Source organism: Temnothorax curvispinosus, unplaced genomic scaffold (genome assembly GCF_003070985.1).
Source record: "Temnothorax curvispinosus isolate PA1 unplaced genomic scaffold, ASM307098v1 QBEX01015654.1, whole genome shotgun sequence".
NCBI classification, from domain to species: domain Eukaryota; kingdom Metazoa; phylum Arthropoda; class Insecta; order Hymenoptera; family Formicidae; genus Temnothorax; species Temnothorax curvispinosus.
The window spans coordinates 1-15683 of record NW_020225434.1 but is presented as its reverse complement, the minus strand read 5'-3'; the positions used below and the strand labels follow the sequence as shown (position 1 = coordinate 15683).

At 36.3% G+C, this 15683-nt stretch overlaps 1 protein-coding gene across 1 annotated transcript; it reads left to right on the top strand.

Moving 5' to 3' along the window:
* Nucleotides 1–7279: 7279 nt before the first annotated feature.
* Nucleotides 7280–15343, top strand: LOC112465944 (myelin regulatory factor-like; the record flags this gene model as incomplete). The annotated part of the gene is made up of 6 exons (XM_025033753.1): nucleotides 7280–7531; nucleotides 10688–10781; nucleotides 13934–14164; nucleotides 14481–14572; nucleotides 14642–14946; nucleotides 15029–15343. Coding segments are annotated over exons 1-6 (1164 nt in total), but the record flags the coding sequence as incomplete, so codon positions are not given.
* Nucleotides 15344–15683: the final 340 nt, after the last annotated feature.

Below are 15683 nucleotides of genomic sequence, written 5' to 3'. Positions count from 1 at the left end.
TCACCGGGTTTTGCCGCATCGATCGCGACCTAAAATTTATTTTGGACTACGAGCGGGCTTGCAACGAGCTTAAATAAAACGATAATGAAAGGCTGAGTTCGATCGCCGCGAGCTTATCGGTGATGGTTGAAGCCCGGCGGATGAATTATGGGATTTCATCGCGTATAGCATGGCCGTTCAGGAAAGTAACGCGCAAGCCGTAGGACGTCCTATGCCATCCACGAAAGCACATTGGTCGATGAAAAGCTTCGCGGGTCCGCCTTTCGCGAAAAGCTCGAGCATGCGCGCTCTTCTTGCAACGTCAAGTAGGAGAGGCTATTTACTTACTGAGCTAAGGTTATTCTTGCCTCTGTTAAAGTATATTGTTGCTGAAGCGTCGGTACAATCCCCGTCGTACAATCTTCACACGTCACATGAATGTCTTAAAAAAAGTTGTCACATTATTTTAAATTAAATTTTAATTTAACAAGTGTTTCTCTTTCCGAGAAAAATGAAAAAGAAATTAGAAAGCATGCGCATGGAGTTTTATATTATCTATATAAAATCTTTATAAATAAACGTGATGTAAAATATAATTTAACAAAATTAATTAAATGGCCAAATGGATTAACAATGTTAACAAAAAATATGAGAAACGTGTATGCATAGATAAGATATAATATATAAGACAAAAATAAAAATTATAAATATTTAATAGAAACTCAATACACAGTATAAATAATATCTTGATATTTTAGAGAGAATTTATATTTAATAACTATTTTATTCACAATTACAGTATAGTCAAAATCATGTACATTAAATTACGTACGTTTATGTAAAAACCGTAAAATGTACAAATTTATGCGGCACAGGTCTTTTAGCAGTGCTTAAAAAGGGGAAGTAAACATATCGCGAACATCGTAAACATAGGCACGTGTCCCAGGCATAATGGGGCGATTTGTTTAATCGATGGCAAGACCCTTTGATTCTGGTAGACCTCACGATCCGCGATCGCTTACATATTATTTTCTTCAGGTATACCTATCACGAAACGAAGAATGCGTATGGCATACAACTGTTGACATATATTATCATTAGTATTTTTCTGTTAATACTGACGTTATTAATGTGAGACTAATGGATTTTAAATTTTTTAATTTTTTATATTTGCACGTTAACTTTTTAATAAACTTGGTTGCACTTTTTTTGTAGAGACTTGAATGAGTACTATTTTAACGATTTTCCTCAATACGTAGTGCCAATATACAGTTTTTGCCACATGCTGTCACCAAAAGCGAAAGCTGAATCCGATGGCTGAAAGTTTTATCGAGCATGAAATCATAGCAATTAACGAAAAAGTTAGTAATAATCCCGACAAATTGTATTTCCACGAGATTCCTTTTCTAGAATTCGTAAATCAGGAGTTACGTAATATGAAAGTTTCTAATTAACGACTGCTTTCGGCTTTCGGGCATTTTCCTTGACTGAGAGCAGATTAGATACACAAATTAGTAATTAAATTGATTTGAACTATTGTAAGTTCGAATCACGACAATGTTCTTCACGTGTAACGGATAATGGTCCTCGCTATATGCTCATACGTTCGTCTCGCGGACTTTACTACACTGGTTGCTCTAGATTTTCATGGGAGATTGTTTATAATGCAAGAGAGAGGATGTATGGACTACTTTGCGACTTGCGAGCTGCCGTTGCCGACGTTCAACGTACAAACGTTCTACATATAAGAACGCGGGCTGGTCACAAAAACCGGAGGAAGCGATAATCCTTTCTATTAGCATTTTTTTTCTTTTAATTATGCTCATAAATGAGCTTTAAGCGCTACATGAACATCGTTCAAGTAATATATAAGTCATATTGAGAGAAATGTCTGAACCGTGTGGTAGTAAATCGCAATAATTGGACGATCTGTTTATTTTTGAGATTACTATATAGCAATGGAAAGCGCATGGCATATATCAGCAGATTATATGCGTACGTTATCAAATGAATATTTTAATTTTGCAACGATTTTCGAAGAAGAAATTTAGGGACGTTGAGAAAATTATTAGATTTATCCATAAGATATAATGGAGAACCCATCTATTTGTAATTTATTTTATTAATAATCATTTTACGGAGTTTTTATGTTTAATTATAATTATGAATTGCGATCAAAATGCTTATATTTGTATCATCGTAAAGTGGCGCAACATAAGTGAAAGTCGATGAATTCCATGAGTTAAAGTTCAGGGGGCGTATCACTGTGAGAATCAAGCGACTTTTCTCTCTGCATTGTGCTATGAAGATTATGATATTTAATTAAATTATTCGTTACACGTTAGTCGTTCGACGCATTTGCCGTATAACCTGTAACGCTTAATAAAGCCAGTAAACAAAGTATATAGGTACAACGTATAAAACGATATTTGTAAAAGTAGCGAGGCCGATTTTCTATTCAATGGAAATATATATTCCGATCTTCTGGAAAAATTCCGCGAGTTTATCGATCCCGAAGACGATGCTTGCGAATTCTCCAAGGAGACTATTATACGGTAACAAAACGATACGCTTCGAGCTGGATATCAGTGACATACACGGAGACACGGTTCAACATGCTCACGATCACGATGAGGTAGGGAACCGTGGAACGTGGCTATTACGGGAGAAACATGGCCCCGGCCCCGGCCGTTTTCCGCTGATGTCCCGATGTCGTGTCTTCCGCTCGAGTCACGCCAACTTTTCTCGCTCGTCCTCGTTCTCGGTCCTTTTTTCTCCTCCCTGAAATACAGGCCGATTTACAATATATGTATATACGTATATGCGCGAACCAATAGTCTTCTAGGCGATCTCAACGCTCGGACACGTCTGTTTTATTCCGTGCATATGTACGTACGCACGCCCACGTTAGACACATTACCATATTTATTGCTTTGGCAATAACATTTACGTTCGTAGGCGAGCGTGTCACGGATGAGCGATGTGTGGATGAGGTCAGGCGTTTGGGTTAAATGCACGAGCACACGCGAGAATTCCGGACGCAAATCTTTTATCGTTCGTGGTGATAATAAATATTGAATTTATTTCCAAAGTTACGTATTAAAAAATCAATAATTTATTGGTACGAAAACGATATTTGGTACGTTGTTCTTTAAAGTTTCTTGAAGAAAATATGACTAAAACTCAAAGGTCTAAAAATGAGATTTAAGCAACATTGAGGGTTAATATTTGCGAATGCGACTAGGTAGGATTTGAAGAATTGACAGTACGTAGATGTCTATATATTTTACGAAAAAAGTTACTCCGATTTGCTTCTTTCAATTTGCTTAACTTCTTGGATACGTATTTTCATGATGCAGCAAAATATGTTTCATAATATCTCATCGCTTTACAGTTCGCGGATTTCCGAGCGCAATCGAGTAAATATCAGGGTGTATCGAGCAAGCATGTTCACGCGCAAGCTAACGTGTCAGGTGAAAGGTATAGGTGTGGCTAACGTAACAATTCACACTGTACAAATTTAAAGTGAAACCTTAGATAATTTGCATCGCCGCCGGGGTATCTAATTTTGGTTGTCGCGGTAAACTTATGTGATGCGGAACGCATGCATCAAATAGACCATTCAAAAACAATCATTATCAGGGACATCAATAAGGACTATAGTATTATAGTGCACCGGAGTATAAGACTTGTAAAAAAGACCGGACGTCTTTGTAATTTGTTTTTACTCATACATTTATATTTATTAACATGTTTAGTCAAAGTAAAGAGTAAAATGTTTAAAGTTATTTGGCGTTTAATACGCCAAAATGATGTTTATGCGAACAAAGAAGGAGATCGATGAAAAGTTTGTAGATGTTACGTGTGAATTAAAAGATCCGAATATTGGAGGAACGTGGCGTTTTATGTGAGTTTGGGTCGCTAAAGCGCACCAGCTGCATACTTTTACTATCCTTCGAGATTCTCCTTGAACCGATGCGCGAGTACTTACGCGAGTCGAGAGTCGAGAGAGTAGTACTTTAGAAATCATGGCTTTTATGCGCGCGTGTATGTACGACAGATACCTTTGATAATCGCAGCGACATTAACCACCAATGATATCGATATCTATTATATACGATTTACCGTAAGGTCCGTAAAGCAGTCGAGCTGAATGGCCATTGAAAAATTTTGATTGCCAAGAAAAATTTCATGTTTCTTCTTTTCTTATTTATTCTCGTTGTTGACGTTTCATGTAGTTGGGTATCATAAATCATTTTGACACTTACATCGGTTAATTGCTCCATTGTACTGGTCTGAAATTGGACCATGATAATTGCGCGCACGAAACTTGCGCGATGTGCAGACGCAGTTTAATTAATAATAATAATTATGTTAGTATGTCTATTAGCGAATAAAAGAAATGTTCTGCACTGTTTAATCTTTTTTGAAATAGTTTTACACAAAGAATAAAAATAACGCTGCAAAATGCTACATACATTTATAATGCATGTTTTTATTTCTATTGGTATGGCGAATAAAATAGTTTCTTCAAGAATAATAACGTTATTTTTTTTATAAAATTGTTCTAAACTTTGCTTATTATACAACTGTTAACTTGTTCGTCACCCGTTATTCGCTAATTTATATTTCTCTGTGATTCCAAATCAATTACAGATGGTTCATCTATAACGTCACAGTTTGCAGCTTTATCTCACTACTGTAATCACTACTGACAAAAATAAAGCGCACTATTATTTTTGGTTCTAATCCACACAACTTCAGCATAATACATTTAAATATGTGAATATTTTTTTTACATTGCAGTAAATCAGATATTGCGGAAAAATGCTGTACTATTTGTAATTCCGATAAGAATCTGACGAGAGATGAGGTGAACAATTGAATCAGCACGAAGAACCGACAATGTCGGTTGTATGCAAATTCCATTAGCACTGTAAGGCATAATGAATTGTTGGTAGTTGCTAGCGCGACCTCGCAGATTTCCGTAATTGTAATATAGCTACGCGTGATCATGTGATAAAGTTAAACAGCATATTTTTAAAAAAGATCCTGCTAGGTATATATGAATTAATTAGATAACCTTGTATTTACGAGTATAAATGTCACAGAAGCTGATATCGAATGATAATACGATTATAAAATATCTTGTAATATATTCATCTTCACAGCAATTACATAAAGTATAATTGTTGTTAATCTTTTTGGGTGCAGGTATATAAATATATAGAATATTAGCGCCGGGAACGCGTATTTGTCGCGAGCGAGTTGTATAATACTTGTGATGAGGTAACAATGTCACAGATTTTCATATTTTTCTCTTTTTTCATCTCCTTGTACCTTGTGACAGGTACTACTTATTTACATTGCAAATTCTGTAATATGTATCGAGATTAATCAGTCGTCAGCGACATTGCTTGTAATTACCGATCACTCTCGTTCTACATATCTTTGACGCAACGTTCATAGGCGATACACACCACACGTGCATACCATGCATGCTTTAAAAGTCGCGTTATAATATAGAGCGTCTTTGTACAGGGGATCGCCGGCTCTCTTACGAACGAGACGGCGCAAACCAATAGGTTTAAAACTGTTAAAACGAAGACGACACAATTATCCTTTTCGCCGAACGAGAAGTGACAGAGAATAAACGTAGCGTGTTCAGGGCAGCGATGAATAAGTAAACGGCCATTTAACCAGAAGCAAACATTTGCATATTATCGGTCTGTCACTACCGTCGCCCTTTTCCGATAGCGCGGACATCAAAACCGAGCCTGGGAAATGCTCGTTCGGTGTGCCCGGTCCCGGTCGTGTTAATGGTAATATAAACGGAGGGTTCATACACAACGCAACGCGGGCGGGCATTTAATGCGTGATGCCGATTACACGCACCCGTGAACATTTACGCACGCGATGAGAAATGGATTCACGCTCTCTCGCTTGGTAGCTTGGTGCAGAAGTGACGGGCGTGCTGCGAACAGCAGGTGTTTATCGAAAGAATTCTGTGATAGAATAATTGGATCTATAAGCCCTACTTTAATTGTTTAATGTTTCATACGCACGAATGATGATGCGTTTAAGTCATCGTTAATTTATCACAAAGAGACTTGTATTTGTTCAATCGAAATAGCATATATTGCTGGTAAAAATGAAAAATAGCATTGTCGTAATTTAACGCGTATCGCGTTACAGATATTAGAGATTCAGACACTATGGACTTGAAACACTATGAAAAGTTGGCAAAGACTTTGGTACAATTTCTTGCTTTCATTTTGTATCGGTCAGTTGAACTGTGACGGAATTATAGATATTTTTCATCACTTTGCTTGATCGTAAAATTTTCTGAAAAATTTCTTACACAATCCACGTGAAATCCATAGTTATTCAAGCATGGACAAAGAAAATTTTAACAAAATATATTTTATATTTATATTTTGTTTGGAAAAATGATTTCTTAATTATGTACCAAATGTGTTTATTTTTTCATATTACTGAACACATAACAATCATCATAGTTGGATCAAAGAAAGAAACCAGTTCATCGAAGATTGAAATGTTATCAACTCATACAATTTATAATTTTTTATGGATTTAGTGGAATTAATGGTACTATTCCATATTTTCTTTAAGTACCTATAATATATAAAAATTAGGACATTTTGAATATATCCGCAGATATCGTGCATGACAGATTCGGTCGTCTATGATAGATACGTGATCTAAATATCAAGTCTTTAGTTAATTGATAATCGATATTTGAATTTATAGTGAATAAGAAAAACATTAATTGCAATTTATAAGAAAACATTAATCTTTGAGTTCATGACGTCTTATGTACGATAGTACATATCGAAGAAAGGGGCTGCGTGTAACCACCCCTTTCAGTCCGAAATAAGCACCGCCCTCCAGTCAAAGAGGAAATCCCCTCTATACTCTTGGAATATGGTGGAGGTAGTGGAGCCCTCCGATGGAGAAGACTCGTGATTAAGTCGTCAACTACCGTGGACTGTTGTGTTTTGTTGCCCAACTATATAGAGTACTACAGTACTACAAACGACCTTATACGTCCTCATTTTCGCGATAGACAATTAAAGAGATAAAGAGATATTTGATATTGGCTTTACTTCAATTACGTCTAAAAGTATCGTCAATATCTTATCGCGGATCTGTGAAAAACGAATAATCTATTGTATAATTTTTTCGCGGAAGAAAAATTATCAAGTGCTACGTAAAATGTAAAGATTCATGCAAATACCTGAACAAATTATATACAAGCGAAGTGATATTTATTTCATAGATTAAATGTTGTAAATTTATTCAACTTTTCAACATTAATTATGTAGCGATGAAGTGTCGTTCTAATCTTGCGTACCAGACAATTTTTCGAGCGTGATCCAAGTTTATTAAAACATTTTCGTCACTATGGAATTTTCGTGGGCACTTCAGCATCAATCTAACGATCAAAATGGACGAAATCATCCGAATGATCATCATGAAGACGCTAATATTATTAATCAAGTTTGCGCTCGTCGCGTGCTTAGCGTGACAGGTAATCAAATATTAATGCATACGTTGTGTAAACGACAGAATGTTTTTTTTTTCCTACTTTTCTTACAGACACGATATATTCATATATAGTTCTTATTTCTTTAAATAAAGGTGGACGTTGATTATTATAATGTCGATTACGTTCACGTTCATGAGATTACAGAACATTAAACGAAAATTAAGAAGTCATAATCTTAAAATTTAAGATTGTATATGTATATACAATACGTGGCAATATTTTTGTGAAGAATACAGATTTTTTTTCTTCAATAAGAGAAAATAGTTGGTTATTTTCACAAAAAGATGTATGTTTCAAACAAGTATTGTTTGATGAGATAAATATGTCAATAAGTCTATTTTTCCTTATATCTCGGGAATGGATTTCTTTGATTGTCTTCGAAATTGATTTGTTGAAAACATTGTTGCTTGTCGTAGGATATTGAAAAATAACTTGTATAAAAAGGAAATTTTTTTTAACTGTAATTAAGCAAATTATAATGTTATCGTCATCGATTTTGAAATAATTGAAGTTGACGCAACGTAGTGTCATCCTCTTCCGCTTTTTTATTTTTGAGATTTTGATTTGAAATATTTTATCAAATATTCTGAAATTAATTTCTGCAATCAGTTTTATTATTAATTCTTGAAGTCATATTATCGTTTCTAATAACAACAAGTATGTTTTGGTCGATTAATTCTGTAATAAATAAGAAAATATATAACTTTTTTTTTTTAAGTAGGTTTTCTAAGTGGAAAGAAGAGGATTCTGATATACTATATATACAATCCTGACTCTATCATTTACGTTTATTTGTTCGTACCATCCCCGTGTTTAATACAATATTATTATTTTACATTATTTTTGTGTAATGAGCATAATTATGTTGTCAAAGTTGCATGACGATTATCGATATGTTCGTGATCACAAACAGCAGTTTAACACCTGTCCACAACTTGTTCGGGCCCCTCTCGAAAACCTCTTAATGGCCGTGAAAAAGAATACTGCTCCCTGCTATAATTATTTAGACCTCAGGTGGGACTTTGCCGGATTTACCTTGCGCTTACGATACGGCAGCTGCATTTCAACCCTTACGATTAACAGGGGTGAAATCGACAACTCGGTTTCGATTAACTTCCTCTGTTTAAACGTTTACGATATGATCGTGGCGATACACGTGTCGCAAGAATAATACGATGGCGTTGCATGAGTGCGTTAGTATTACTTTCTATCGTCGTGTGGATTACAGCAGTCGGGGTTATAAACATTTCTATATTCATCTATATTCTGTTGCGAAGGATGAAAGCCGGCCAATTTTCATAGACGAGTCGCTGTCCACGATGTCCATTTCTATTTGCTTTGCTGGAGAAAGTGGTCGTCAGCCGATACAGAGAGGTCGAAAGCCTACATATATCTTTATACATAAGCCTTTTTACATCATTTGAGACTTGATTGGAATGGGCGCAATTATTATACGATTGTTTTATCCGCGATTAAAGGCTTTGCTTCAACTGAAATTAACATTCCTATAATACATTGCGCGACGAGGAAAGATATATATAATTACGTTCAGTGAAAGTTACATTTCTTTGTGATACGAATTGCAATTAATTCTAATTTACTGTAAATAAATAAGTATTTTATTTTGCTGTATTACTAACATACTACTAGTACAAATAAAGATAAATAATATATTTTTTAGTAGAAATAATTTAGATTATATTTAAAAAATTGAATTTATATATTTCGCACAATAATATTATTTCAATTTACATATATTAATGGTTTTCGATCATTTGTAACTACGCGCATATAGTGCATATCTGGTGTAATGATATTCAGATTTAAACGGTCAACTATGCTCACGGGGGCGGTGTTTGGTCGATATCTTGATAAAGGGTTGGCTAGCAACGACTCATCCACCCTTGTAACTCACCCCTCCAGCTCTTTCCGGCGTAAACGCTAGGCGCCATGCACATTCTAGACTTCATTTGCCTGATTATTTAAAAATGGTAGTTTTTATTGTGGTCAATAGCAAAGAAAGATACTTGGAAATTATTCCCTTTATTTCCTGAACTCTCTATATATATGATGTTTTTATTCTTAGAGGAATATTTCACACACCGCACAAAATTATTATTGCTATTATTACAACTTTTATCTTTATGCAATTTCGATAGAATGTTAATAATTCAAAATAAGAATGATTCTCCAAAAGCTTTATATTGCATTATTGACAATATTGACGAACGATATGACGATTAATGATTGCTCTAGTGCTCTGAAAAACTTTCGGTGAGACGGTACGACGCGACGTTATGTCTTGTTATTCACTTGAAAAGTGTCCTTACTCTCGGCTCCCAACGCTTAAACGTTTATGAATGTTTGACCGGAAGTAACGTATTACAACACTTTGCTTGTAGTCTTAAGCGCTTAAGTATATACGAAGTACATGCCCGCGTTTCTACATTTCAAAACAGGATCAAGAGTATCAATGTTGATTCAGGGAGATTAGGGATTGCTTCATGATTTGTCGAGTAGTTGGCGGATTTCTTTTTTAGTCTCGCGCGCGCGATTGCCGTCGTGAGAAAATTATAAATTGTTTTCTACGACTGTGTCTGAAAAACGGACATTTCGACGTAGATATACGTGGAATTTAGGAACCGTTGTAAGAAATTCGGCTGTTATTCGCGCGACTATTTTTCGCTTTGTTCATTCAACTGCGTCTTCGTCTTCGAGTCGCAATCATCCGTGAAATTTGTTCGTGTCCATTCAATAAATCAACTTTCTCCCTCGCTAAAAACTATCAGAGACGGTAAATTACACACACACACACACACAATTTACCTTACTTGAAATCTCTTTCCCACGTAGATGCATCTCTCACACGAGCTCTTGCAACTTGTGATGCAACAAATGACGATGACAGACGTTTGCGTGTGTATGTTTGAAATAGGCGCATAGCAACAATTTTGTGATATTCGTATACGTATATCTTATGTTACATAGTATTGTAGCATGGATATGTATTATCGAAACGGATGGATTCTCATATCGGCTATTATACAACCAGGGAGACGGTGATGTTACTATATACATGTACTTGTAACAAAAACAATTTATTGTTATCTTAATGTGAAATTCTTTATCCTTTTCCAGGTCGTGGTGATTTCGTCGGCGGGATAGACAACGAAGCCTTGGATTTTTCGCAGTTAGAGGACTTTATCAACAGTGACAGTGAACAGCCCGCGACGTGAGTTGAAAGAATATTAACCTTGCACGTTTATATATCATTATATCTATTTCGTTATTTTCATTTTATCACGCATCTTGAACTGGCTTTAAAAAAAGAAAACTCTCCGATTAGACGGGAAACTTGATCTCGGACGCTGAAGCGTTCGGTCTGGTGACGAAGTTTAACCACATTTGTTGGGAGCCATGGTTAACGCCTACAATGCGCGTGTTCGTCACACGTGCGTAATGCGTGTGCCAGCGCAATGATCGCAAAACTCGAATTGTTGTTTCTTAGAATGCCAAATGCCAATTTACCACCAATTTACATTAATAAATTTGTTCAGTTGCATTAATGAATCTTCTCAATCATGGCAATCTACCTCCTTACATGTCACATGAATCATATCAAAATAAAAGTGTTTTTTTTTTTTATCGCGATATATTTGAAGATAATTCTGCAAATTGAAATAGCTACAAAATATATCAAAAATACGTGTAATGCGAAGTGTAAAATTCTGCGAGCATGATGCTTTCGACGTTTGTATATAGGCGCCTTCTCAAATTATGATAATTAACGAATTTAGATAATATGCTTCTGTCGTCCAGCAGCACGAGCACGCGTTTCCTGCGAACGACACGATGTATCAGGCTAAATTTCTAAATTGCTCCATCTCGCGTCTATGTATTCAGGCTAGGTACTCTGGCACCACAGCACAGCGATTATCATAGAAATGGTTACTGTTGACAATATTTATATTTTATTCAAACTGCTTTTCGTGACATATTTTCTCCGTACTTTTAAAGCTACTTATATAAAACGTGCAAAAAGATAAAAAATAAATCTTTTTTGTCTCATCACTAATAAAAAGAATATGTGTAAAATTATTTATATAAACGTTTTAGATACTACAAAAAAAACCACGAAAAACTTATGAAAGCTTGAGACGTGGTCTTGTCGCGTATGCATTCTTGGCAGTGCAAAAAATAAACGTTTAAGAGATATACGTGATCACGTGAAGAATAAATATTTCTTAATAAGACTATAACAAAACCAGTACTACAGCTTTGTGTATAAATTGCGATAAATGTAAGTTTTATAAACCAAATTTTAAAAAAGCGATACAAAAATTAAAATAAATGAATGTGTTAAAATATACGTATATATTACGCGTGCCATTAATCAGTGAATGTCGATGCAACATACTGACCTTGATAGCTGCCGCATAGATACATCGAGACGAATTTAAGATTCCTCATTGCTTCAAGGATCAGTTCATGGACTTTTTGGCATATGTACTAATAAGATTTCAAATCACAGCGATATGATTTTAGTACTTTACTGATGTTTACAGCTATTTTGTCTTACGTTTGCGTTTATTTGATAATAAAACTAACCGTTCGATTGCATTAATTATTAATTACAATATGATCGTATACATTTATCATCATACTATTACTTATGATCGTAATAAGTAATTCGTGTTAGTGTTGCTGTAAAATATCGTTTTCTTTCATTATATCGTGTCGTTGTGATTTCTCAAGTGAAGAGTAAGAAGCTTTGAATCTCGGTGCTCGAAATAAATAACAATAATGCGCGAATCCAAAACGATTCAAGCCTCTTATATGACTTCGGGCACGAAAATATCTTATTCCAGACCTGACCGCGCGTATTGACGTAATCGCGTACACCAGGAAACGCATCCAGCCATTCTTTATACGCATACAGTCATACGTACGCGTACGTATATACTCAGCCCGCAGACAGATATTCACGCAGATAACAACCGCAGAGGTGTAATGATATAATGACAGAGGCAGACGGAACGGAATTGATGGAATCACAGCGTGCACACTGCGTTAACCCTGCTAATTCGACTTCCAGCACTCGTCTTCCATTAAAAGGCTCTTGGTGCTCATCGCACAACGACTCGGATTAACCGAGGAAAAAAAATTTTTATTCTCATCCGAGCGACACCGCGTGTATGCCGCGGCATACCATTATCCAACGACAGTAAATCCTAATTTATTAGTCTTGTGCCTTAAAATATTAAACAATTTTTTTCATATTTTTTGTATTTTTTTATTTTTTCCATCTTTCAGAAACAGATCCACTTTATCCTAGATATTTTATTATTATTTTATTACTTCCGTGTTTACCTTTCTCTTATTTATTTATTATTCTTGTGATTCCGTACGTATTCAGATGTGTGTACACGTGCATGCATCGTGATCACGACGCACGAGATATGTTTATTAAAAAATACATTAGTTGGATAGATAAGCGGAGAAAATTTATAGTAGCGATGCAAACGCAAAGTGATTTTATACGGGGGAGGGAGAGAGAGAGAGAGAGAGAGAATTGTCTCTTCTCTATAAACGACAATTCTCTAAAAAATAAATGAGTATTTTCACATAGCGGATCTCTATTTATTTTTCGATTCTAGTTGCATTAATTACGAAACAATAAATGAAATAACGCGCGAGACATGACAATGAAAACCATACGCAACGAGAGATAATAAAGAGACAATGATAGTCATAATTTATATTTTAAGAATCAGAAATTTCCATTCAATTGACAATATAATTACGGCAGCTTATGCAATAAGGAGGAACAGGTATTTTGCATGATTTTTTTTTACTGTGGTCGACAGAGATTGCAGATTGTTATTAAACGATTGCCTTTTCATCAAGAATTCGTGGAAAATTTATAATAGACGCGCGAATTTTCTTTAATTCGATGGAAGCTGTATAATGTATAATAGCACCGGGGTGATACCGCGTGTGCAGTTAAACTCTCGCAAATTCTGCGAGTTGAGAAAACTCAATGCGAGATACAGCGCAAAGCATCATTTACCGCTGTACGCCGAACTGCGATTCAGACGATAACGATATCTCATGTTTTGCAAATCCAACGTGCAGTTGCGCTCTCGGCATGCATAGCTCTCGTAAGATCAATAAAAAAAAGGTGCTGACGTAGCGCGCGTTTAGTCAATCTCTATCAAAATGTCTTTTGCATCTTTACATCAGGTATTTCTAAATATAGCAAATGCTATTCTAGAGATATTCTATAAGAGAAGCAACGAGCATGCATAAAAAAAAATTAAAAAACAAAAGAAAAGAAAACAGAGATATGGACTTGGATGAAAGACCGTGGGGTTCTGTGTTTAGATATTTCGCGGATACCCTTGCCCACAATGAAAATGGAGGTGGAACGGTGTCCCACGGTGGCCGGATCGAGGCACCCACGTCACAACCGGTTGCCCAACAGCAGCCGCCACCATCGCGACTACCTTCGCCGCAGATGACGCAGGCTCATCCAGTTTCGATAGCGTGCGCTTCCGGTACCACGACGGTACCCAACAACGTCGGCTACAAAGATCCGCAGGCGTATGTTCACCCGTAAGTCGAACTCTGAAAAATAAAACTGACGGTAAAAACTGCGGTTTTATCAGGCTTATGGAAGATTAAGAAGCAAGAATAATCTCTACGTTTATTCACGAAAATCAGTGTGAGCTCTAGCTATACCGGTACTTCAGGCACGGGGAAATAGGAAATTAAATTCAATGAAATTACACCGGTTCTACAATTCCAGTTTTTAAGTAATAAAGATTTTAGATTATATCGGAGTAAACGCGACAGCTTATTAAAAAAGTGACAGATCTCTTGTAGCGATTTAATGACTCGGTGAAAATCTAGAGCATCGCTCTTTTTGTAGACACGCGCTACCGGAAAGTCCACCGGATAGCGGAAGTGAGCCACCGTATTCACCGCCGGGACATAATGACACTCAACACGTACATTCGCCACGTGAGTTTAAATACATTTGCGAAAAGACATTTTACAAGAAAATTATAATACACGTGCGTGTAATTATAGATCAAAAGGCAGCTTTGAAAGAGATACTTCTGCATCATCAAAACAATCAGTACTCTTCTAATTTGCTACCACCTTCTCCGAGAACGTTGCCTGCGACAACGGATCCTCTGTTGTTAACGCCGGTCCTGACATCTCATCTCACGTCGGGAACGCCGAATCTTTCAACGCAGCCTCAGATAGGACCGCCTTTGGTACCGTTGCCGCATGAACACAGTCCGGCTGGCATTAACACGCTGTACTCCTCCCTGCAATCGGCCCCAAAAAAGAGGAAACTCAGCCAAGATGGCCTTATCCACGTCAAACAGGTGTTTTTACGGTTTTTTTATTTGTAATTTTGATTGTTCTTCCTTTTTACTTTAATTATTATTTACGATCGTTGTTTCTCAGGAACCCGAACTGGGTACCGTGGAGCACAGTTGCAGCAGCAGTAGCGCAGTGCTAGACAGTGACGAAGTTGCTGACGGCACGTACATCGACGCTAGTTATCAGTGTATTCGATTTCATCCTTTCCAGCAAACATCTTGGCATGTTCTTTGCGATCATAATCTCAAAGAGTTACCGGTACCACATTACAGAGTGGATGCCGACAAAGGGTTTAATTTTAGCAATTCGGACGATGCGTTTGTTTGTCAGAAGAAGAATCATTTTCAGGTAAAAGATCGACGTCCGATAATTGTAAAGATAAAACAAAGTATATTGCGGGTTTAAAAAGATATTGGTAATTATGCATAATAGCGACGTCCTCTCCGATGACCTTGACCTTGACATATGTTGTGAAGGTCACCCTACTGAGTGACCTTCAAAAGGTTTTAGCCGTCAGTCATTGTTTATTAAAAAGTTATAAACAAAAAAGTTTGAAAAATATAGCAGCTATTTTGAGTTTTGGAAGGCATAAACGACTAATATAAACATCTTTTTTTTAAAGCAGAGAATATTTTATTTTGCGACGACGTCGTCGTCGTCGTCGTCGTCGTCGTCGTCGTCGCGAAATAAAATATTCTCTGCTTTAAAAAAAAAAACGTTTATATTAGTCGTTTATGCC